This window comes from Nyctereutes procyonoides, unplaced genomic scaffold, assembly GCF_905146905.1.
Source record: "Nyctereutes procyonoides isolate TBG_1078 unplaced genomic scaffold, NYPRO_anot_genome, whole genome shotgun sequence".
In the NCBI taxonomy this organism is placed as follows: domain Eukaryota; kingdom Metazoa; phylum Chordata; class Mammalia; order Carnivora; family Canidae; genus Nyctereutes; species Nyctereutes procyonoides.
Genome location: NW_026575160.1, coordinates 17,020,010 through 17,045,067, shown reverse-complemented (window position 1 = coordinate 17,045,067; position 25,058 = coordinate 17,020,010). Strand labels below are relative to the sequence as shown.

Genomic DNA, 25,058 nt, shown 5'->3' with positions numbered 1-25,058 from the left:
CACTTCCCACAACATCCACCAAGCACTTACTGGAGGCAAAGCTTCTACCATCATCCCTTGAAAATAGTAAGGACATCACATTCCTTCAGTGAGTATATGTGGGAACTGGAGTGACCTGTCAGGGACACACATCAAATCTGTTAAACTCTTCACTCTCATCTCAGATCAGAGGAACCTGATGTCCGAGTTATCCACCAACATTCTTTTTTCTTTTTTTGCCTCCCACACCCACTCCTTGATCCACCAACATTCTACTGTTATTTCTCACACCACTGATGAGAAACCTTGGAAAATAAATGGTTTGTTTGTTTGTTTGTTTTCTTTTTTACTAAGGTGAAATCCACATAATCTAATATTAACCCTCTCAGAGTGAACAACCTGGTGTCATGTAGTAAATTTACAATTTGTGCAACTCTTTCTAGTTTCAAGACATTTTCATCACCCCAACATAAAACCCTGTACCCACTAAGTAGTTACTCCTCCTCTGCCTAGCACCAGTCAACTTTCTGTTTCTATAGGGTTTACCAATTCTAGATATTTCATATAAATGGAGTCATACAATCTGTGACCTTTTATGTCTGGCTTCTTTCAGTTACCATAATGGTTTTTTAGGTTCATCCATGGTGTAGCTTGTATCAGTACTTCATTCTTTTTTTTTTTTAAGCTTTTATTTATTTATTTATTCATGAGAGACAGAGAGAGTGGCAGAGATATAGGCAGATTGAGAAGCAGTCTCCCTGCAGGAGCCAAATGCGGCACTCGATCCCAGGACCCCAGTAGCGAAAGATCGATACTCAACCACTGAGCCACCCAAGCACCCCTATTTCATTACTTTCTATGGCTGAATAATATTCCATTGTATGGACATACCACCTTTTATTTACCCGTTCATCAGCTGATGGACTTTGGGTTATTTCCACCTTTGGGCTGTTGTGAGTAGTGCTGCTGTGAAGATCTATGCACAAGTATTTATTTAATATCTATTTTCACTTTGTTTGGTTATATGCTCAAGAGTGGAGTTGTTGGATCACAGAAGTAAAATTCTAAAGCATATGAATTCTAATAAAATTTGTATGATTTAGCTACCTTGAGACAGTTTTTAATGCATCTAAAAAATATGCTTATAAAATGCACTACCCTCAGGAGACTTAGAGGATGACTTACTGAAGCAAGTTTCTCCTCCACACAAAACATACCTATTTTTCCCATGAACAACTGTCATTTTCATTGAGCCATTTGAGTTTCTGTTACTCAGCTATCTAGAGTTTTTGTTGTCTTCTCAGCCAATAAGCATTTAACAAAGACAATAAGTAGAGATGCCTTTTGGGAGCTCTATTATTGGGGTGTGTTGTATTCATGTGAAAGCAGAAAATAATGAAGAAGAAAAAAGGTTGACACCAGCACTAGATCAGCTATTCTGGAAAGATTTCCAAACATCCAGAGTTGTTTTATAGTCAAGTAAAACGCTTCATTTCAGTGTATGTCTCTGAGAAGTGTTAATTGTTGATTAAATATTGTTGAATAGACTGAAAACATGAAATCCAAGCACATTAATTAAGCAGAGAATTCACGCATAGTTCTCACTTTCCATAAATGTTTCCAAATGCTTAAACTAGGCCACCTTCCAAAGCCATTCTTCCTATGGGGACATGGAGAAAACCTTGGCTCTCATCTAATTATTATACATGATATTAAGAATTTACTGAGTTTAAATTTCCAGGAAGAAAAGAATGAGGTCTATTATCAAGGGAAACATTGGGATTCTCACTTAAGTAAATCTACATTCTACAGTGTTATTGCTTATATTACTGCTATTATTGGCAGTAGAAACATGCAACAATATTCTTCCTTTATGATTTAATTTCAGTTAAACTTAAGGGATTACAAATAACATGGACATATACACGGAGGAAATGAATATATTATTTATGATTCAGTTTGTCAGACTTTAACATTAATGGGAGTTCATCTTGGGACTGGTACATCTCAATCAAATGTAGCTATGGTAAATGACACGGGGATGCCTGAATTGCTAGATTTCCAGAATCTTCTGAAAGGGACTTAAGGTTGGCAGTAAGATCTTGCAGGTCATTGTCCTAGAATATATGTGTGGTCTTCTCCTAAACCAGACTGGAAAGAAATATTCTGGGTCTTGTATCCACTGGCATCTCACAGGGCAAAGATGGAATATCCAGATAGACCCCCTGAGATTCTACTGCTGTAGGCCTCTTAGAATGGGGTTGTATCCTTCCACAGAGAAGGTTAACCTGCTCTGGCCTCATTATCTGACATGATGAGATGCAGACGCATTTGGGAACGTGTTTGCTGCGTCTGTTTTTATTTTGGACAGCTTATTTAGTCAACATCCTCTTTTTACCCTCCTGATATTAGATCTCTAGATATTGACTTAAAGTCCACAGGATATGAATATAATAATATATGTATTGTTATATAATAAAAGTAATACAGGAATGCTCAAACATGGAAAAAATACTGAAGAATACAGAATGAGGAAAATGAAAGCTTTTTCTCCAACCTGCTCCCCTAATACCCATCCCTCCAATTCTATGTCCCTTCCCACACAGATCAGCACTGTTAGCAGTTTGGTACATGCCTTTCTAAAGTATATGGTTATAGATATAAATACATATAGATACAGAAATACAAAGGAGACCATTTACTAAGCACTAAAAAACTATATTGGAACTACTTTTCAGGGTTAATCTCAAAACAAGAATATGGATTATCTGTCAACCCCCCTGAGAAATTACTGCCCACCAGAATTTATTCTTTTTTCCCCCCAGAACACTTCTGATTTAATATATATTCAGTCATGTGGCCATGAGCAGGGAGGAGAGATAAATATAAATACTCTATGGCTAATAAAATATATGCAGAATCCTGTATGTTTAAGGATTAATATAAATTTTTAAATCTTAAGTTAGAGCTAAAGGACAAATGCCTCTCAGTAAGTCAAGGAATGCTGGAAAAAATTATAGAGAAAAAAAAAGGGTTTGGGAGCCTCTGTGAAGGGTAGGAGAGATTTTGACTCTGGTTTGATTAATCAGCAAGTATTTATTATTCACCTATGCTGTGGTAAGCACTGTAGGTGTATAGAAAGATAAGGTAGAGTTCCTGCTTCCAAAGGGTTTATCATCAGCTGGGAAATCAGACTGGACAAATAGAATGGAAGCAAAAAGCTTGCACAAGAGCTTGAACTTGATAAAGTAATAGATAACAGACAACCTTGCAAGGTTTCTGCATGAAGGAGTGATAAGATAAAAGCTAATTAAAAGAATATGTCTTTGGGGTCCCTGGGTGGCTCAGTAAGTTAAGCATCCAACTCTTAATTTTGGGTCAGGTCATGATCTCAGGGTTGTGAGATTGAGCCCACTTTGGGTTCCACACTTTGGACATGGAGCCAGCTTAAGATTCCCTCTCTCTCCCCCTCTGCCCCTTCCCCCACCCCTCTCTTTCTTTCCTTCAGAAGGAAGGAAGGAAGGAAGGAAGGAAGGAGGAAGGAGGAAGAAAAAAAGAAAGAAAGAGGAAAGAAAGAAGAAAGAAAGAAAGAAAGAAAGAAAGAAAGAAAGAAACAAAGAAAAAGGTGTCGCCACTCCTTTCCATCCCTTCATTTCCATTCTGTCACTACTGCTCTAGCTCTGACTTTTATGACCTTGCCTATTGCAATGAACTTGTGTCCAGCATTCGACCATCTCAGCATCCTACTCCCTCCCAGGCCATCTTACACTCAGCCACAAGGAAGAGTTTCTAAACGTGCAGGAGAGCCCGTATCTGCTCAAAAGTCAAACATGTCTCCCCTTTGGCCACCAAATAGTCTGAGCTTTTTAGTGCAAAATTCAAGACCCTCCTGTAAATTATGTTAGTCTCCTTCCAGACTTGTCTCCCATTCCCTAATACAAACCTATTACTCCACTGAAATTGAACTACTTACCATTCCCCCAAACCCCTTCTGTGCTGTCCTCATGTGATCCTCCACCCTTACCCTATCTCCAGAGAAAAGCAGAGTCAGGGGAAACAGCTAGGAAATCCAGGTGTGAGCTGATGTCACCAGGGAGAAGGTAGTGAGTGTGAGAATGCAGAGGACGGCTGATGGCAGCAGATCTTCCTGACTGATTGGACACAGGGTTTGAAAGAAGAGATGAGTCAAAGGTAACTCATTTTAGGCTTTAGGCAGCAAACACAATTCCTTCTCCATAACTGCTTATTCCACATCCTTGCAGTTGTTGGAAGTTTGTTTATTCATACTGCCTGTGTAACCTAGGACCACACATAATTAATTATTTCTCTGTATATTTATTTCTGTATATTTATCTGTATATTTATATTTATCTCTGTATAATTATTTCTCTGTCACTAATATTTATTTTAAAAAAATAATACAGGCATAGCAAAATACTTTGGGAGCTAGAAGTCTTCAAGACACTCTCTAAAATATTATTGTGGGATTAAATATGCCACATTTCACATAACCTTTGTGCACTTAATAGACTCTTTCATTTCATTACCAGTGTGGTTTGGAGTATAAGGCTTATGAGACTATCTCGTGAAAACAAAAGTGAGAAATTCAGCAGGATCTGTTAACAGCTGGAGCCAAGCACTTCAGTGAGCTCCAGGTTTGGATTTCTCTAGCTCCATTCTCTCCTTAGGTGTGGTCTTCTTTCTTCTCACTCAGATCACCTGCCTCCTCTTCCCATTCCATCTGACACCAGCTCCAAGAGCCACAAGCTGTAGTCTAGGCACCCAGTGAAGAGCCTCACCTTCCCAGACCCAAGTTCAAGTTCTCAGGGAAGAAAATTAGCAGGAAAAGCACAACCCTGTAATCCCTGATCAGTGCTTCCTTCTAGAAGGAAAATCTACTAAGAAGACAGACCACAGGAGGGCACATGATGTGATAAGCACTGGGTATTATACAAAAATGACAAATTATTGAACACTACATCTGGAACTAATAATGTACTATATGTTGACTAATTGAATTTAAATTTTAAAAAAAAGAAGACAACAGACTACAACTGGGAAGTTGTTTGGTAAACATAGACTCACACTTCAGTCTCTCAGCAGGTACAGTCTTCTCTACCATAAATAGCACCCTCAATCAGTCCTCTTCTCTCTCACTTCACTCCTGCAACCCCAGTCCAAGGCCACCATCCACTTTTGTCAAGACTTATGTAATAGCTTCTTGATGTGTCTCTTAACTCTTAATTTAATTCCCCCTTGGGATCGATTCTCTGCTCAGCATCCACAATTATCCTATCGACGAGCACATGATATCACATCTCTGCCTAAAACACCCTAATCAATTTTTATCTCTTATAATAAAACTCTGGGATCCCTGGGTGGCTTAATGGTTTAGTGCTTGCCTTCAGCCTGGGGCGTGATCCTGGAGTCCTGGGATCGAGTCCCACACCAGGCTTCCTGCATGGAGCCTGCTTCTCCCTCTCCCTCTCCCTCTGCCTCTCTCTCTCTCTCATAAATAAATAAAATATTTAAAAAATAAAGTAAAATAAAAAATAGAACTCTTAGCATGGCCTTCAAGGTGTTGCATGAGCTGGGCTTTGCAGCCTCAGCCTCATCTCCCACTGCTCTCCCTCTTATTCCTTCCTCTCTAACCACCTGATCTATAGTTCCTCAAACATGCTCAACTCTTGTCTGGAGCCTTCTCATGTGGATTTATTTTCCTAGTGGAAGAAAATGCATTGATCATTGAACACACATACCTTGTTTATTTATTTATTACAGCTCTCATTGTATATCAACTAATTGGCATTCTGATGTGTACACCTATCTCTTATGAATCTGGCTACTGTGTATCTACTCCCAGAGTCAAGATTAAATTTCCTAGCCCACAGAGCTAAGAATGAGAACCAGTCCCTATCTGTCCCACTAAAGTACTAAATGGCCCTAAACGGCCTTGCCTAAGTAGCCAGCTTGGCCTTGCTCATGAGACACATAGCCTTCTTATTATACAACTTGTGAAACTTTCCATAATGTGCAGATGTTTTGGCTTGGAGTATACTTTTTAAAATGATAATGCTAAAATCAATTACAGCAATAGTATTCAAAGTGGATAGAAACAAAATTCTATTTTTATTTTTAAATTAAAAAATTAGAATTTTGCTTTGAAATCCTTCACTACATTTAGTAAATATACTTAAATCTTAAAAGAAGAATTTTGCTTTATTATGACACTAGGACTCATAGTCAGGGAGATGTTACCGGTCTCATGAGAGGTGAGGTATCCTGGGGAGGAGTGGGAGTGCCCCTCTGAGGAGAGGGTGCTGGGGACACCTTCATTCATTTACTTTCCATGTCTTGTGATTTACTGCAACTTACTGGTGGATTTACAGAGAACTAACTAATTCTCACAAAAAAAGATTTCTGTGAAAAAACTTTAGCTAAAGTTAAAAGTGAAAAAACTTTGGCTAAAGCTCTTACTAAACTTGCAAGCACAGGGCAGCTGGGTGGCTCAGTTGGTTAAGTGCTTGACTTTTGATTTCGACTCAGGTCATGATCTCAGAATCATGATATCAAGCCCCATGTCGGTCTCTGCACTCAGCAGGGAGTCTACTTGAGATTCTCTGCCTCTCCCTCTGCACATGCATATGCACACGCTTGCTCTCAAATAAGTAAATAAATAAAATCTTTAAAAAATAAAATGACAAGCACAAGAAAAGAAAAAAAGAGACCAAGGTCACATTTCTGACTTCTGATATAGGCTCTTTATCACTTACATTCTGGTATAAAAATAATGGTAAGCTACTATAATCCAACAAGGTCAGTCAAAAAATGGAAATTTGCAAGAAGACTATTTGAAATATGGATTTCTATCCACTATTATTTATAATTAATTTGACCCTACATGTATGTTTGCATTATCATGTCAGTTAAAACACTTTTTAATTTGCCATTTTGAAGGTAGAATACTATATACATAGTGTATGAATGTGTGTTCACAAATTTTAATGATTCAATAAAAAATTTAAAGACCACTAGATTGAATAATGGCACTTGGAAGAAATCTGACCTCTAACTTATTATCAAGTGACTGAAAGCTAGAATTATTATTTTTTTAAAGATTGTATTTATTTATTCATGAGAGACACAGAAGAGAGAGGCAGAGACATAGGCAGAGGGAGAAGCAGGCTCCCTATGGGGACCCTGATGTGGGACTCAATCCCAGGACCCAGGATCACGACCTGAGCCAAAGGGAGATACTTAACCACTGAGCCACCGAGGTGCCCCAAAAGCTAGAATTATTATGAAATAATATCCTTACAGATAAGGTAGAGATTGTACTAGAAAGTGGGCTACCTAGGCCACCAGGACTTTACAGTTTGAGAAATTTGGGAGTCAGTACCCAGGAATAACTGTAGAATCAGAGGGTTTGGCTGTTAAACTAGCTTGCCATTGCTAGCTACAACCTGGGGCAAATTAGTTAAACTACTGCATCTCAGTTTCTTCAACTGTAAAGTGAGAATAAAATTAGTACTTTCTGCATAAGGTTATTTTTGGGATTAAATGAGTTAATAGTTATGAGTTTAAATTGGTGCCTGGTGTTTGGTAAGTGCTCAGTGAATATTTACTAAATATCAAGCTTTGATTAAATTTGGAACAAAAACCCTTGCTATCTACTGCCTTGGCCAACAGGGGTCAGTACACAGCAATTTACATGGGGAAGCTAAATAAAATGCTTAATGAGTGTGAGAAACGATTTTCAGTGTTTGAGGAAAACTTAGTGTTTCAGAAAATTTTTGTAAAATGGTGTTAAAAGAAATCAGTAACCATAAAAGTAAGCAATTAGTGAGAAACATAGGAAGAGAAAAAAAAGTCAAAGACCTTAGAAAACAATTCAATAATAAATACATTTAAAATGTCTAAAACCGATTGAAAATGCAGAAGGACATTTTAAGTAGGAATGCCCCAAAGCAGAGGCCTTAAAAATTCATGGTGCCGTAGAGCGCTGTGTTGCCAAGAAGAACAGCTTGCTCAATGAAGTAACCAAGTATGTATTTCAAGTTCTACTTGAAGACTGCTCTGAAGCCTGAGGGATGGGAAAAGGCATGAGCCTTCCTATTTTTCCATATACCTAACAGTGTTATTGCCTATTGAGTGCTCACTGTATGCCAAGTGCTGTACACACATCACCATATTTCTCTTCTGACTTTTTTTTTTAAGATTTTATTTATTTATTCATGAGAGACACACAGAGAGAGACAGAGACAGGCAGAGGGAGAAGCAGGGTCCACATGGGGAGCCCGATGTGGGACTTGATCCCGGGTCTCCAGGATCACGCCCTGGGCTGAAAGCAGACGCTCAACCGCTGAGCCACCCAGGCGTCCCTTTTTTCTGACTTTTTAACATGAAAATTGTCAAATATATAGAATAGATAGAATAATAAAATGAACATCCATATACACATCCATCAATTGAACATTTAACACTTTCCATATTTTAATTTTTCTAAATTATTTTAAGATACAGATATAAAACATTTTATCCCTAAATACATTAATATGTATATCTAAAAGAGAGACATTTTTCTACATAAGCACAATGCTATTATCATACCTAACAAAAAAAGCCATTGTTTAATATCATCTCATGCCCTGGTTTGTATGCAGATTTAATTGTCCCCAAAATATCTTTTATATCTGGTTTATTGAACCAGAACCAAGGACAAGCCATTGCACATAGTTACTATGTCTCTTAGATTTGTTTTAATCTAGAACACTCTGCCCTCAGTCTTTTTTTTTTTTTTTTTTTTTTTTTTTTGTAATTACAGGGACTCGATTTAAGAGACAGCCATTTGTTCTACAGGATGTCCCACCATTTGTTCAGAATTTTTCTGATGCTTTCCTCTCAGTATCATTTTATTCTTTTACCCTTGTTGTTCCTGCTTGAGCTTGATTATATAGAAGTGAGTTTGGGAAACAGTGCTTCACAGACTATACTAGTGCTTCATATTGTATCACATCAGGACACACATAATGTCGGGTTGGTCCACTTTTAGTGATTATAAGATCAATCTAGGTTAAGGTGGGAGGAACCAGATTCCTTCATTGTCATTATGTTTTTCTTCACACTACAGCTAGCAATCCCTGGGGGATAATTTGGCCCTAGGTGAATATTCTTTTCCCCATCACCCTGTCACCAAATGGTTTCATTGATGATCGTGGCGTGAATCACTGATTTCATTAGGGGCTACAAATTGGTGATTTTTTCCAATTCTATCATTCATCTTACATTATTTAGCTGGCATACGTTTGTAAAGAGAACTGTTTCCTCATTAGCTGGGACTATTTGGTTATCCTGAAATACAGCTGCAAGTAGAAGGGCAAGATAAATGTTTATTTTCTTAGATTACCACTTTTCAGAGTAAAGAGTTTCTGTAATAGTTACCATGGCAAATGAGGTTTTAAAATTTTATATATATATATATTTGGTTTACTCTTCTGGTGGGGCTTTTATGTTTGACATTCTCAATCAATTGCAGTCATTATTTTTGGTGCTCAAGTTCTAATTTTGGCCAGTGGGCATTCCTTCAAGTTGGCTCCCATGTCATTTTGAAAGGACCTTGTTTGTCTTGGATACTTCCAGACTTTACTGTCACAAGATGTCCCAGGCACTCCTATTCGTTCTCAGTTTTTGACCCCGCAGAAACCATTTCTCCAAAGAGCCCTGGGACCTTTTAGTGGAGAGTGGTATTTAGAGATCAAAATCTGGGCGCCAGGGCGCCTGGGTGGCTCAGTGGTTGAGCGGCTGCCTTTGGCTGGGGTCCTGATCCCGGAGTCTTGGGATCGAGTCCCGCATCAGGCCCCCTGCATGGAGCCTGCTTCTCCCTCTGCCTGTCTCTGCCTCTCTCTGTGTGTCTCTCATGAAAAAGTAAAATACACCCCCCCCCCAAAAAAAATTGGGTGCAAAGGAAAACCATTGCCCTGAGTTCAAATTAATATTTTCATTTCAAAGTTAACAAACATAAGGTTTTACTTCTCGTTTTTACCCTTTTATATCTTATTTTACCCTGGAGTTTTTGCACATGAACAAAATCATTCTTTAAATACTTAAAGCAACCCTGTGAGATAGGGGATCACAAGCCGTATAGCATGCGATCGTGATTTACGTGCAAGTCGCTATTTTACAAGGAGGAAACAAACAAGAGGTGCCCAGGTTTACGCGGGGCAGTAAAGGGCAGCGTCGGGATTTGAACCCCGCACGCTAGTTCCATCCAGGAAGGGAGTCCCGGTCATTCCGAGGGGCTTCTCCACGGAAGTGATCAGGGCCGGGGATGCAGGGACCAGCATGTGGGGGAACAGCCTGCCGTGGCCGAACAGGGAGCTCCCTAAAGAGCACGGCAAGCCAGGGGGCCACGCCTGCCCCCCCTGAAGGGGAGAAACCCCGGGCCGCACCCGCGCGGCGCAACCCGCAAAACCGAACCCACCGGCCCTGACCGGCCTCTCCGTAGCGCCCGCCCACTCGCCAATCACAGGGAGCCTCGGGTATCTGGGCGGGACAATAGAGGAGCACGTCCAATGAGGAATCGGCTCCCGGTCGCCTCAGGCCTGAGCCTTTCAGAGTCCTAACAGGAGAGTGGATAGGAGGTGGCGGGCTTGGCCAATCATCGGGGGGGGGTAACTCTAGAGTTGGGACCGACAGCCAATCAGAAGAGCGGTCGCATCCCGCTCGCCCGGCCCACGCTTCCCGCCTTTCGGCTCCCTCCCGAGGCGCCGGCTGGTTGGCGGCGGGAGTTGCGGCGCTCGCGGTGGTGTCCTCGCGGCGGAGCCGGCGCCCTGGGCCGCGGTGCGCGGCGCGCCATGGCGGCCTCGGGCTGTGAGGACCCGCAGGGCCAGGACGGGGAGAGTTTTCTGTACTTCGCCTACGGTAGCAATCTGCTGACCGAGCGGATCCACCTCCGAAACCCGTCGGCCGCCTTCTGCTGCGTGGCCCGCCTGCAGGTCAGTGCTGCCCGCCGCCCCGCCGCCCCGCCGCCCCGCCGCCCCGCCGCCCCGCCGCCCCGCCGCCGAGGGGCCGCATTCCGAGGAGTCGCCTTGCCGGGCCGGGGCCGGGGCCGGGGCCGGGGCCGGGGCGCGGCTCCTGCTGCGGGGGCACGTCCCCGGGGGGCTGGGCCTGCCCGCCGACGTGGGGCGCGCGCACAGCCTCCCTGCCTCGGTTCCTCCTCGCGTCTGTGCCCCCAGTCGGGGACTCGGCCTCCCCGCCCCTTGCTGCGGGGCTGGTCAGCTGCTGCCCGAGCTCGGCCGCGCTGGGACGGGCCGGGGGGAGGGGCTGTGCCCGGCTACGTCGGGGCCCACCTGGGTGAAAGGCGCAGCTCTTCGGGGGAGCCTGCGACTCTCCGTCTCGGCGTCGGAGTTCCCGCCGCTGTGGGGCGTAGACATCGCTGAAATGAATAAAACCTAAAAAAAAAAAGTTGGCAAATTGAATTTAAACTTACCAGATGCAAAAAACAAACAAACAAAAAAAAAGTTGGGCAGCCCCGGTGCCTCCGCAGTTAAGCGCCGCCTTCAGCCCAGGGCGTGATCCTGGGGACCGGGATCGAGTCCCACGTCGGGCTCCCTGCGTGGAGCCTGCTTCTCCCTCTGCCTGTGTCTCTGCCTCTCTCGCTCTCTCGCTCTCTCTCTCTCATGAATAAATAAGTAACTTTTTAAAAAAAAAAGTAAAAAAAAAAATGCTCTGCGGTGCAACCAGTCATTTCTTCGGATTTTCTTCCCTGCAGATAACAAAAGTTGATAAAGTTGGCTCCTTTGAGGACCTCCAGGTCTATGAGAGGGACACCCAAAAAAGATCATGTACGAAATCTTTTGACATTGTTGAATTAGAGAAACACGGTCTCTGCTGTCGTTGTCCGGGTTTCTTAGTTGCAAGCAACAGAAAGTGGCTGATGTCAGCAGAAAAAAAGAGTCTGTTTGAAAGGCTGTTGGAGGACTCACAGAATGACCAGGAAGGCAGGACCACAGAGCTGACCAAACAGGCCAGGCAGGCAGAGGAGGGGTTCGTTGTTGAGTCAGTGGATGGAGCCTGGGACCCTTGATCTCAGGGTTGTGAGTGAGGTCAAGCCCCACGTTGGATATGGAGCCTACTTTAAAGACGAAAATGAAGAACAGGCAGGCATAAAGGGGAGCACAGCAACTGTAACAGCCAGTGTCACAGATAGAACTAGCCCAGGGGGCCGCTGGGGCACCGCTGCTGAACTTGATGAGTGTGGACACTGCGTTGTGCATCACTGACCCCGCCTGCTCTGGACCTTACCTGCTCCTGTCACAGCGCAGGGCAGTTCCTGAAAACTAGATGCGTCCTCCACCTCTAGGAGGTCATTTCTGCGGTTCTTGGGCACTAGCACTGGCTTCTAATTCAGAGTCCCAGGTGGGTGTCCTGATTGGCTAACTTGGCCATGTGCCCACGCCCTGACTGCAAGCAAACCTGGGAGAAGCAACTGCTGGCATTTGAAGCCTCAAAAATGGGAGTTGTGCTCTAGCACTTTTTACCCCCCCCCCCCCTGACTCCTGAGGGCGGAGGTTGCCTAACTGTGGGAAAGAAGTTCAGATGCTTATAGTTGGGACAAGTGGAAGAGCTATCAAGCAAATGATTATTCAGTTACGGATATGGTGAGTTTAAAGAGGAGACATGTTGTACCTTCCTCTGAATTTTTCTGTGAACCTAAAACTGCTATAAAAAAGTGAAGTCTTTGAAAAAAAAAGGGGGGGGGGTGCAGCCCCAGTGGCCCAGCGGTTTGGCGCCGCCTTCGGCCTGGGGTGTGATCCTGGAGACCCAAGATCAAGTCCCATGTCGGGCTCCCTGCATGGAGCCTCTTCTCTCCCTCTCCCTCTGCCTGTGTCTCTGCCTCTCTCACTCTGTGTATGTCTCTCATTAATAAATAAATAAAATCTTAAAAAAAAAAAAAAGGAAACCTACAAGATACTATGGGAATGTATGACTTGGGGTCCTGACCTAAGAGCTTAGTAAAGCTCTTCCTGAAAATATGACTTTTACGCAGAGACTTGAATGGTTGGGCAGGGGGAGACCAAGAAAAGAGAAGGAACAGCATGTACGAATGACCTCAGGAAAGAAGAAGCTGGATCATCCAGCTGCTATGGCTGGAGTTTAATGTGTGAGGAGGATATAGCATGGCAACTAGAGAGGTAGGGAAGTACCACATGTTACAGGGCCATAGAGGCCAAAGAAGACTTTGGTCTTTATCTTATGAGCAATGAAAAGATCCATTGCAGAATTTAAGCAAATGAAAGATGAAATTTACAACTTCAAAGCTCATTCTGGTTGATATGGAAAATGGATTGGAAAGGGAGACAGCAGTGGTTGTAGGGAGCCCAGTTAGAAAGCTTTTGTAGCAGTGCATGCTAAGGATAATGGTACCTTGAACTGATAGCAGCGGAGGGTAAATGGGCTAGAGAGAGATTTAGCAGAAACCAATGTTAGGCCTTGGTGATTGATTGTGAAGGGAGGAAGAGATAACAGAGGTGACTAAGGTTTTTGATGCAATAGGGTAGATGATAGTGTATTTGTAAAGAGAAGAGGAGAATTAGTTTTTGAACATACTGAGTTTGAGATGCTTGTCGTACATCCAAGTGAGCAGTGAAATATTAGTGATCATTTATTAACTATTCACTGTGTGGTAGGCCCTGTTCTAAGCACTTCTGAAGTTTAGAAGAGAGATCTGGGTTGAATTAAAACATGATTGGAATATTGGATGGTATTTAAAGTCATTGGAACGGATAGACTGTCTTGAACAAATTGCTGATGAACAGGGAAAAGGACCTAAACTGAGCCCTTAGCCACTCTACCATTTAAAGGCCAGGTATGGAGGAAGAGTCAGCAAAGGGAATTAAGATCAGGGAACAGTCTGAAAGTCAGGAAGGAGACAGAACAAGACAGGGTGGTTAACTATGTTAGAAACAGCCGAAATGTGGAGCAAGCAGAGGAATGAAAATTGTCTATTGGATTTAGCAGTGGACAGCCAGTACCTAATGTGGTTGTGACTTTTTATCCGCTCTCCTGATGTCCTGACAGGGCTACTTGGTCCAGTATACCAATTGAAGAAGATACTGGTCACTCATATCAACCTTTCTTCTGAAACGTCTGACATTTCTAAGAAAATAAAGGTGACAGGGATAAAATAATAAACCTTAGATTCAGTATCTAGTCCAGCCTTTTATTATTAAGGAAACTAAGCTCTGGAGAGATGAAAAGAAATTTTCTATACCAAACAGCCAAATAAGGGTTTTTAATCTTTCCCAGTTCTCTCTGCTCTGATTACCCATCTCTATAGGGAAGCGGCCCAACTGGAAACCTGGCTCCACTACCTATTAGTTGTGAGACCTTGGGCAAGTTGCTTAATCTTTAGAAGCCACAGTTTTTCTTACTGATAAATGGGTATAATAAGGTTGTTGGCAGGATAAAAATGAGCGTCCATATAAAGCTCATAGTGTAGTTATAGCACTAGTAATGTACTAGTGTTAGCTGCTCTTAAGCTTGTTATAGATATAATAGTATATAATTCATGAATGCTAAATTACTGTTAGTAAGTATACAAATCACCCTCAAATGCCAGCTCCTCGAGGGCAAACATGGTGATAGATGCTAGTAGGATACTCTCTACATACATAAAAGTAGGTTATAAGCCCTATGTAGCTACCGAGACTCAACAATTATGTATACTATGGTTGCCTCTAAGTTAAAATCTATGTGTATGTAGGTAGACTGGTCAAAAATGAAAATAGTTAAGGCATTGGAATTACAAGGGTTTTTTAAACCTTTAAACCTGTTTATGGTAAGATGTATACATATTATATATGTAGTGTACATTTCACTTTTAAAGAAGAATATGAAAAAATACAGTCCTTGAGATCTGGGTCCTTGTTTTACCTTTGTATTTTTTACGGTTCCTTATGCAGAGAAGGAACTCAAAGTTTATGTGTTAATTGCATGGAGTTCAGGGTAATTTTTTTTTTATTTTAAGGAAGGAAATTTGGGTTTAAGTGGATATTGATTATATCATTTTGGTTTCCTTTGTAGGATTTTAAGCTTGACTTTGGCAATTCCCAAGGCAAAACAAGTGAAACTTGGCATGGAGGTATAGCCACCATTTTTCAAAGTCCTGGAGATGAAGTATGGGGAGTAGTATGGAAAATGAACAAAAGCAATTTAAGTTCTCTGGATAAGTAGGTGGCTTCTAATTATAAGTTAAATAATAACTAATTCAGAAAGTGGATCATATGCAAAGATGTGTATATATGTGTTGGTTTTTCAAAACCATATACTATGTTCTTTACACTTTAGAGTTAACATAAAAGGTATAATGTGCACATCCTAAAAAGAAAAGCCTAGTGGCCTCTGACTGGCTCAGTCCATAGAGCATGCAACTCTTGATCTCAGGGTTGTCAGTTCAAGCCCTATGTTGGGTGTAGAGCCTACATTAAAAAAGAAAAAAGAAAGAAAATGCCTAGAAGGCTCACATATTTTGATTGAGATTGAGGGGACGTTTATAATCTCTAATGCAAAAAATGGAAGTCCTTATTTTTGTTCTATTTATCTTTTATAAAAGATCTTTGTAGTTTCATATTGTGAAAATGCCTGAAGATATTTGTAATTGTTGCATCTTTTTATTGGTTTCAAAAGCAGTTCAATTTTTATTAGAGTCACTTTTTAAAAAAGTAATTCTTTTAAGGCTGCAGTTGAGTCAGCAAAAAAAGGAATAACTTGTGAAAACTGACAACATACTAGAAATGTTTTTGATACTTTTTACAACTAGAACTCTCAAGAGTTGTGTGACAGAACATGTATACAAAGAAAGTTGGCAGAAAGGAGTAGGACTTTAGAACACATTATCTGATACGCTTGATACCTTAATGTCACTGGTGAATGAGAATGAGCCCTTCCTTCTACTTTTCTTTGGATGAATATTGTTTTCGGAACACAGTCATTTTTTATAGCCTAGAGGGCAATGTTGAAGGGTATAAAGATTGAAATAACTATATTCAAGCATGTGCTTAGATAGGATAAATATAGAGGTCTGTTAGAAGTATACCAAGTAACACTAAGAGGCTTTCCAATTGAAATACTAAGTTTACTTTTGTTGTAGTAGTATTTATAATATGTTCTGCATATCCCAAAATACGTAGGGAGCAAGTACTTCCATATATAGGTAAATTTTTAATCCAGTAAACTAACTTGGTTAAGTCAAATATGGTTAAAATTTGGCTGTTCTGGTTTCAGGCAAGAAGGGGTTAAAAGCGGAACATATGTTCCAATAGAAGTTGATGTTTATACTCAAGAAGGAAAAGAAATAACCTGTCGAAGTTATCAGATGAAAAATTATGAGAGTGCTCCCCCATCTCCCCAGTATAAAAAGGTAAACTACTTGCAAAGACTTTTGGTGATTCCTTTTTATTTTTCAATGAGCTAAACTAAAAAAGATCTTGTTTTAAAAAGACTTTGTATGCATTAAATTCTACCTGAATACTTCATTCTTTTTTTGCCTGTCCTACCCCTGTGGACACTTCATTTTAATCAAAATGTTTTTAATGCAAAGGTGATAGTTATTTACCTAACTTGCAAATTGAAAAATGTTCAGATTTATTTGTAATGAAAGAACCATGTTCCTAAACCACATTTATTTTTAAAAACTTAGGAAATATATAAAGCCATAATTCCAGGTGTGTGTTTTCTTTCCTCAAGTAGAAAATAACATATATGCGTGTATTTTTAGTGGATTTATTCTGTACATAGGCTTTTGTAATCATTTTTTTTCTTCCACAAAAGAATATTTTGTAATAGTAAGATTCTTTTTTTTTTTAATTTTTTTTGATTTTTATTTATTTATGATAGTCACAGAGAGAGAGAGAGAGAGAGAGAGAGAGGCAGAGACACAGGCAGAGGGAGAAGCAGGCTCCATGCACCGGGAGCCCGATGTGGGATTCGATCCGGGGTCTCCAGGATCGCGCCCTGGGCCAAAGGCAAGCGCCAAACCGCTGCGCCACCCAGGGATCCCAGTAAGATTCATTTTTATGGAGAAAAAATATATTTCCTATTGCTGAAATGTTTTCCATCCTAAAATCGAGGGAAAAAAGTCATCTTGTCTTTCAGAACCAGAGAAACCACTCCCACAAGCATAGGAGAGAATGTGGGATAGAAACCCCAACATCCCTTTTTAGAAACCTAAACTTAGGTACTTGTGGAAGGCCTAATCAGGACATAGCACCTGGAGTGGATGACCAGTTCCTGGGCTAATCTGGAATTTTCTAGTATGGAGCCTAGAAGAATTAAACTGCTATGAATCTGAGAAGTACCCACTAAGCATATTTGTCATTTATTACCTCAGTTCTAATTCAGAGGCAGAGTATACTCAGATTAAACTAAAACTGCTCCCTGAAAACTTTAATTTTTTTTAAAGAATGGTGTTTTTTGGGATCCCTGGGTGGCGCAGCGGTTTGGCGCCTGCCTTTGGCCCAGGGCGCGATCCTGGACACCCAGGATCGAATCCCACATCGGGCTCCTGGTGCATGGAGCCTGCTTCTCCCTCTGCCTATGTCTCTGCGCCTCTCTCTCTCTCTCTCTCTCTCTCTGTGACTATCATAAATAAATAAAAATTTAAAAAAAATTAAAAAAAAAGAATGGTGTTTTTTCTTAATAGATCATGCGAATTCTATACAAAAAGTTTTTGTCATAAAATAAAAATGTTTTAAATTAGAATGAGTAGAATCAAAAACAAAAGAAGTAACATGTTAGCAAGAATGTGGAGAAAAAGAAACCTGATGTGCTGCTTGTGGGAATGCAAACTGGTATAGCCACTGTGGAAAACAGTATAGGGGTTCCTCAAAAAATTAAAAATAGCATTATCATTTGATCTAGTAATTCTGATACTGGGTATTTACCCAAAGAAAATGAAAACATTAATTTGAAAAGATATATGCACCCCTGTGTTTACCGCAGCATTATTTACAATAACCAAGATATGGAAGCAACCCAAGTGTCCATCCATAGTTATGGAGAAATAAGACATGTGTGTGTGTGTACACACACACACATACATACAATGGAATATCACTCAGCCATAAAAAAAAAAGAATGAGATCTTGCTATTTACAGCAACACAGCTGGACCTAGAAGGTATTATGGTAAATGAAATAAGTCAGACAGAAAGACAAATACTAGATGATTTCATTCATACTTGGAATTTATGAGCAAACAAATGAACAGACAAAAAAATAGACTCTTAAATACAGAGAACAAACTGGTGGTTACCTTAGGGGAGGTGAGTAGGTGAATGAAATAGGCGAAAGAGGTTAGAGCATACTTACTATGATGAACACTGAGTAATGTAAAGAATTCTTGAGTCCTTATATTGTATACCTGAAACTATATGTTATACTTCAGTTTTTAAAATTTCAATATTTCAGGTATATATTGTATACCTGAAACTATATGTTATACTTCAGTTTTTAAAAATATCTGAATATGTTATTGAGTAGAATTGATACTCCATAAGGATGTATCTTGTGGCTTTGAAAACTCCCTGCACATTAATGCTCATTGTGAGAGGAATGACTGTCTTTATTTTGTTCTATAATTGTTTATTCTAGAGTTATCTGAAAGCTAATATTTTGTACTTTGATACTGCACATGAAGCTGTGGTCTATTTAATTATGTTCCCAACTAAAAGGTATTTCTTATTTATTTTAACCATTTCTAGGTCATTTGCCTAGGTGCAAAAGAAAACGGTTTGCCACTGGAGTATCAAAAGAAGTTAAATGCAATAGAACCAAATGACTACAAAGGAGAAGTCTCAGAAGAAATTGAAGACATTATCAAAAAGGGAGAAATAAAAACTCGTTAGAACCTAATAGAATATATCTACAGATATTTTCTGTATGTGCTAATATATTTTTAACATTTAGAACAGAGATTTGAGATATCTCTATGTTTAATATATTTTCAGCAGTGCTCTGAAGGGGTGTCTTACTTAGGTGATTCTTTGTTTTCAGATTATAAAAAGAAACTAGGTTAGAAATTAGATAATTGAAAAGGATGCCATGAGGCACTGGAATGCATGACAAGTGGATATGGGTACTCCATCTGTGAATACTTAAAAGTTATTTTCTGGAGTTGAACGTGTTCTTGCTCTGTGACAAAGGAGAGATTTGCAACTTAACGATCGTGCGGGTGAATTGCTCTGCTCTTGGATTTTTAAAATCAGTTTAATAAGAGCAAGGAAACGGCAGAGACAGTTGATAATTTTTTTTTAATTTAAAAATGGTATACTGTTCTTAGAGAAATAAATGTATTTGTGGTTTAACCTATATTCCTTACTAAAGTACTATATTTCACTTTGTTAGAGACTCCTATCATCACACATACTGGGTATGGTGTTGGCTGTACAGATTATGAGGGATTATGAGGAGAAAAACATGTTATGGAAGCTCCAATTTGACTCTTGGCTTCTTGAATTTACTGAACAAATGAGGAAAGAAGAGTCATGAATAAAACAGCACTGATTATCAAAAACTCAGGTCTCTGGAGTTAGACTTTTGAAATAGGTTATTGGAATGAAGTGAGCTAGCTGCAGAAACATAAAGATTTGGTTTATTCTCTTGGGAAAAATAACCAAAGAATTTTTCAGCTACAGCTTTTATAGTGGGACTGAACCATAGACTTCAGGTTAGATCATGTTTTATAGCTGGTATACCTCACTGTTTTCAAGTATACTCTCTAATATTCTAGTTTTCATCAGTTCCTAACTCCTCCCAAGAAGACCGAGTTTGTCAGTACCCAGAACTCAGTTACAGTAATATAGTGAGCAAGGCTTAGTTTTGGTGTAAAAACAATATTCTCATAATCTATCTCATCCACCTAAAATGACAACTTTCATTGAGGAATTTAAAACACTAACAATAAAGACTTCATGTCTGGCCTTTGAACGTAAATCTGGTAATTATGAAGTATATTGTTTTTCCAGTTTTCAAGGTAGTACTACCAAATGTCCTATGCAGGGATTTGCATTTCCTCCAGTGATTTTGACCCTCTAACCACAATACCACCAGCTCCTGCATAAAACTCTAACAAGCAGTTTTTGAAAAGCATTTCTGGGCTTGCAGAAAAATGAGGAATACCTTCAAGTTGTACCAATCCTTTTCTCACAAAAAGAAGATAAAGTATTTTCTAGCACTGGTAAAGAAGTGAAGCTAACATCTTTGGGTACAAATGCCAATAATAGCCCTGGAATTTGACTACTAACCCTTGAGCAATCCTGCTGCAGGACAGGAAAACAACCTGATAATTCTGTATGAAACTAGGACCCTTGAAGAGAATTAAAATGATCTCTAGTAAGCCTCGTGGCTTCCAGCAGAGGTATATGCAAATCCTCTCTGGAGAAAGCAATTTTAATTTAGGTCCTCAGAATGTCCACCTGAAAATTTAAAAGATAATAATAAGGAAAATGATGTATCATAAGTGAGAACAGAAAAAATACCTAGATCCCCAGGGTTTTGAGATAGTGAAATGATCAAAAACAGTATGAAATAATTCTATCTGGAGACTGACTTCTGGAAAGATAGACATAATCTTCCTTATTCCTTCTGTTAAGTACAACTAAAACATTATATATAAAACAAGATTCCGAAAGGAGAGAAAGCAGGCTAGCCAGGGACCTCAGGACCAAGACACAAGATGGTACGGAATTCCCTGAGTTTTCTCTTGCCTCATACAGCTCAAATGTGTAGCTGAAGAAGTCAGCAATCTAAAGTACCTATGAGCACAGACAAGCAAAATAAGGAATACCTACTCTGTAGTCAAAGGACTAGGAAGCGTATTATCTAATCAGACAAAACTTTCAGAAAATAAATGTTCTCCAGCCAATTACCACAAGGAAAAATTATGGACCCCATTCCTACCTCTAACCCATGCCAAGAAAGATCAAGAGGGGAGCCTAGACTTCAACCCTCACCAGGCACTCTAACACTGTCCCCTATCACAACTACCAGGGCAGTGTCAGAAAAGGGTGAGAAGGGACCCCCCGCCCCCAGCAATAACAGGCCCTGTCTCTGCCTACCCCTCATCATGTTAGTGGATACCATGCAGGGAGCCTGGACTTAGACTGCCCATCGGGCATTAACAAGGTGCCTCCCTCTGCTGGGGTGGTGTCAGAGGCCAAGTGGTAGTTGAGGACTTTCATCACCACCCAATGACAAAAAAGCCATCCTTTCCTATTACATCAGTGAGTGCCATTTAGTTGGGCAGTGATAAGGCATTCCTACTCCTAGGAACTGGGGAAGTACCAGTGGAGGTTTATTGGGAGGTTGGAACTCCCACCTCCACTCAACAGTAACACTTACACTCCCTTGAGTGACAACAGTAGCTAAGTGGTAACCTGAACTTTTACCTCCATTTAGCAATATCAAGACAATGACCCTTGCTGCCTTCTGCTGGAGTGGTTTCAGGTTAAGCTAGCTAAAGTAGATTTCAATAAGATCCAGAGGCTTATAATTTCCAGAATGTCCAGGTTTTAATTGAAAATCACTAATTCCAAGAGCCAGGAAGATCTCAAACTAAATGAGAAAAGATCATAAGTAGATGCCAAAACAGGTTATCTTAGAGGAAAAAAGCAGTGAACTGGAAGAAAGAACAAAAGAAATTGTTCTATCTAGCACAGAAAAAACAGACTGGAAAAAAAATTAACAGCCTCAAGGACCTATGGGGCTATAATACAAGATCCAACATTTGTGTCATGGGAGTCTCAGAAAGAAGGAAGAAAAAAAAGAGGGCAGATTGAAAAAATACCCCAAGAAATAATGGTTTAGGGCAGCCCAAGTGGCTCAGCGGTTTAGTGCTGCCTTCGGCCCAGGGCATGATCCTGAAGACCCGGGATCGAGTCCCACGTCAGGCTCCCTGCATGGAGCCTGCTTCTCCCTCTGCCTGTGTCTCTGCCTCTCTCTCTCTCTCTCTCTCTCTCTCTCTCTCTCTCTCTCTCTCTCATGAATAAATAAATAAAATCTTAAAAAAAAAGTATAGTTTAAATGTCCTAAATATGCTAAAAGACATAAACCTATAGATTCAAGAAATTGAATGAAGCCATGACAGTTCATGTTGTTTAACCCAAACATCTAACTCCCAGGTTTGTGGGTGGAATTAACAATAGTGTATATAAAATGCCTAGCACAGTACGTTGATATACAGCTGTTGCCTAGTAAGCAGTAGTTAACATTAGAGGGAGGAGGACGTGAGTGAACCCCAAACAAACAGAAATCTGCACCAGACACTTTATAATAATCACACTTGTAAGAACCAATGACAAGGGACGCCTGGGTGGCTCAGCAGTTGAGTATCTGCCTTTGCTCAGGGCATGATCCCGGGTCTGGGGATCAAGTCCCCACATCAGGTTCCCTGCAGGGAGCCTGCTTCTCCCTCTGCCTGTATCTCTGCCTCTCTGTGTGTCTATCATGAATAAATTAGTAAAATCGTTAAAAAAAAATGACAAAAGTTCTTGAGAGCAGCAAATGACAGATAACACCTCACCTGCAGGAGAAACAATTCAAATGACACCAGATTTCTCATCAGAAATCATGAAAACCAAAAGGAAGTAGCATATTTTTCTAGTGCTGAAGAAAACTGTCAAATCAGAATCCATTTAAAATAGCCTATGAGAATAAAGGGGAAAATCAAGACATTCTTAGATAAAGGAGGACTAGAAAAATTTGTTGTTAGCAGACCTACCCTAAAAGAATGGCTGAAGAAAGTTTTCTAGACAGGAAGGAAGAAATCAAAAGAAGTAGGACATCAGAAAGGAAAAAAGTAAACTGGTAGGCAAAACTAGTAAATACGACATGTTCCTCCTCTTGAATTTCTGAAATAATGAAGCAAAAATTATGACATTGTGGTTCTAAATATATGTAGAAGTAGCATTTAAAGTAATTATAAAAGGAGGAGTGGATCCCTGGGTGGCTCAGCAGTTTGGCGCCTGCCTTTGGCTCAGGCCGTGATCCTGGAGACCGGGGATCGAGTCCCACCCACATCGGGCCTCCGGCATGAAGCCTGCTTCTCCCTCTGCCTGTGTCTCTGCCTCTCTCTCTCTGTCTTCATGAATAAATAAATAAAATCTTTTTAAAAAAATTATACAAGGAGGAAAGTAAAGGGACATTAGGTTTCTATACTTATTTGAACTGGTAAAATGATGACACTAGTAGACTGAAAAATTGTGTATATATAGTAATAGCTAGAGAAACAGCTAAAAAAGGTACAAAAACAGATACCCTTAAACATTATAGAGGGGCACCTGGGTAGCTCAGTTGGTTAAGCATCCAACTCTTGATTTCAGCTCAGGTCATGATCCTAGGGTAGTGAGATCTAAGCCCCACATAGGGCTCTTTACTGGGGGCATGGAACCTGCTTAAGAATCTTTTCCAGGGCGCCTGGGTGCCTCAGCTCAGGTGGTTAAGCATCTGCCTTTGGCTTAGGTCATGATCCTGGTGTCCTAGGATCAAGCCCCAGATAGGGCTCCCTGCTCAGCGGGGAGTCTGCTTCTCCCTCTCCCTCTGCCCCTCCCCTCTGCTCCTGCACATTCTCTCTCTCTCTAATAAATAAATAAATCTTTTAAAAAATTGTCAGAAATATAAAGAGCATCTATAAAATACCTACAGCTAACATTATACTTAATAGTAAAAGACTGAATGCTTTTCCCCTAAAACCAGGAATAAGGCGAGGATACCTGCTCTTACCACTGTTATTCAACATGGTGCTAGAAGTTCTAGCCAGTGCAATAAGGAAAAAAGAAAAAAGAAAAGAAAAGAAAAGAGAAAAAAGAAAGAAAAGAAGAAAAGAAAAGAAAAGAAAAGAAAAGAAAAGAAAAAAAAGAAAAGAAAGGCTTACAAATTGGAAAGGAACAAATGAAACAGTTCCTATTTGATATGGGATATGATTGTCCATGCAGAAAATTTCCTAGGAATCTACAGAAAAAAAGTATTGCCTAGAACCAATAACTGAATCCAGCAAAGTCTCAGAATACAAGATAAACGTACAAAAATCAATTGTATTTCTATACATTGAGATACATGGACAGTGAAATTAAAAATGTAATAACCATTTGCAATTGGTTTTTGTAAAACTGTAATATTTCTTATTAAGATAAAATCCATACAACAAAATTAACTATTTTAAAGTGAAAAATTTAATGGCACTTAATACATTCACAATATTGCCCAACTACTACCTCTGTCTACTTTCAAAATGTTTTCATCATCCTAAATGGGAACCACATATCCATTGAGCAGTTATTCTCCATTCCTCCCCCCTCCCCAATTCCCTGGAAACCACCAATCTGCATTCTGTCTCTGGATTTACCTATTCTGTATATTTCAAATAAAAGGAATGTGACCTTTTGTGTCTGGCTTCTTTCACTTAGCACGTCTTTGAGGTTAACCAACATTTAGCATATATCAGTACCTCATTCTTTTTTCTGGCTGCATAATACTCTATTATATGTGCAGACTACAATTATTTGTTTATCCATTATTGAACATTTGGAATGTTTTCATCTTTTGACTATTATAAGTAGTGCTATTATTGAACACATGCACATATACATTTGAATATCTCCTTTTTTATTTAAATATAATTAACAGTATGTTAGTTTCAGATGTACAAAAGGATGATTCAACAATTTTATACATTTCTCGGTGCTCATCAAGAAAAGTGTGCTTTTGGGCAGCCCAGGTGGCTTAGTGGTTTAGTGCCGCCTTCAGCCCAGAGTGTGATCCTGGAGACCCGGGATTGAGTCCCACGTCGGGCTCCCTGCATGGAGCCTGCTTCTCCCTCTGCCTCTGTCTCTTCTGTCTGTCTGTGTCTTTCTCTCTCTCTCTGTCTCTGTCTCTCATGAATAAATAAAATCTTAAAGAAAGTAAAGTGTGCTTTTAATTCCCTTTATCTATTTCAGCATTCCCCCACCACCTAAGAGCATAGGGTTTTGGGTTGTTTCTTTTCCTCTTTGTTCATTTGTTTCATTTCTTAAATTTCACATATGA

The 25,058-nt window shown here is 40.2% G+C and overlaps 1 protein-coding gene across 2 annotated transcripts; it reads left to right on the top strand.

Moving 5' to 3' along the window:
- The first annotated feature begins 10,722 nt into the window (after positions 1 to 10,722).
- Positions 10,723 to 24,416, top strand: GGCT (gamma-glutamylcyclotransferase). Of its 2 annotated transcripts, XM_055314687.1 has the most exons (5): positions 10,723 to 10,973; positions 15,064 to 15,209; positions 16,264 to 16,399; positions 18,740 to 18,915; positions 23,730 to 24,416. In XM_055314687.1, exons 1-4 carry the CDS (start codon positions 10,833 to 10,835, stop codon positions 18,881 to 18,883), a joined length of 567 nt encoding a protein of 188 aa, XP_055170662.1. In that variant the 5' UTR covers positions 10,723 to 10,832; the 3' UTR covers positions 18,884 to 18,915; positions 23,730 to 24,416. The 2 variants fall into 2 exon arrangements, with proteins under 2 accessions (XP_055170662.1, XP_055170661.1); XM_055314686.1 differs by lacking the exon at positions 23,730 to 24,416 and having other exon boundaries at positions 10,724 to 10,973; positions 18,740 to 19,346.
- Positions 24,417 to 25,058: the final 642 nt, after the last annotated feature.